Below are 1,017 nucleotides of genomic sequence, written 5' to 3'. Positions count from 1 at the left end.
ACATCTGCTGAAACACCAGCACACCTGTAACATCTGCTGAAACACCAACACACCTGTAACATCTGCTGAAACACCAACACACCTGTAACATCTGCTGAAACGCAGCACACCTTTAACATCTGCTGAAACGCAGCACAACATCTGCTGAAACGCAGCACACCTGTAACATCTGCTGAAACGCAGCACACCTGTAACATCTGCTGAAACACCAACACATCTGTCCTGTTTTCTCCAGGAGCTGCAGTACCTGGACGAGGAGCAGCATCGAGCCAAATCCACGCTGCAGGGCCAGATCAGACACCGAGAGGACGAGATCCAAAAACTCAGGAACCAGGTCGGTGTGGACCGAGTCCAGGTCTTCATGAACCTGCTGTCATTCAAATTAGAGGCGGTGCAGGAAGGAATGCATGTCACCCGCCACCTTTAGGGATCGGGATCGTGTTGTGTTGCAGTTCTTCTCCCCCCACACCTTAGAAAAGACTCTGATCATTAGAGACCTGACACGATGTTTGGGGGGGGGGGGGGGGGGGGGTCACAGATGATTGCTGCTACATTTATTTCACTCAAACCATCATGGTGCTTGCTCTGGCAGCCATCTTGGATTGACTCCAAAGGTCAATTTCTTCTAGACTCCATCAAATGTTTACTTTCTGAAATTCTCAAATGTTTTGTGGTTCATGAGATATTTTGCTAACAGACATCGTTCAGGACGTTGTTTTCAGAGCAGGTCAGTCAGGTAGCACTCAGAGCGTGTGTTGAGGATGACTCTCAGCTACCCCAGTTTAGCTCAATCCACCCCATTATCAATAATATGAACCTGGTGTGGGATTCTCCTCTGTGCACGTGACGCTCCTGGAGAAGTATTTCATTTAGTACAAATATACATACACGTAGTACATGTACTGAAAATACATGAGACAGAGAGACACTTAAAACATGAGCCACATGTTGAGAATAAAGGAACAACGAACGGCTGAAGGGGCGAACGGCTGAAGGGGCGAGCGGCTGAAGGGGCGA

The 1,017-nt window shown here is 48.4% G+C and overlaps 1 protein-coding gene across 1 annotated transcript in view; it reads left to right on the top strand.

Annotated features, from left to right (window-relative positions):
- The window catches only part of golga5 (golgin A5), an 8,713-nt gene that overhangs the window by 5,541 nt on the left and 2,155 nt on the right, over nt 1-1,017 (top strand). The window contains exon 9 of the mRNA XM_037694618.1: nt 236-334. Coding sequence (XP_037550546.1) covers nt 236-334 — 99 coding nt within the window. The remainder of the gene's footprint in view (nt 1-235; nt 335-1,017) is intronic.

This window comes from Nematolebias whitei, chromosome 21 (genome assembly GCF_014905685.2).
Source record: "Nematolebias whitei isolate Nwh7 chromosome 21, NemWhi1, whole genome shotgun sequence".
Lineage (NCBI taxonomy): Eukaryota > Metazoa > Chordata > Actinopteri > Cyprinodontiformes > Rivulidae > Nematolebias > Nematolebias whitei.
This window is presented reverse-complemented; position numbering and strand designations above follow the sequence as displayed.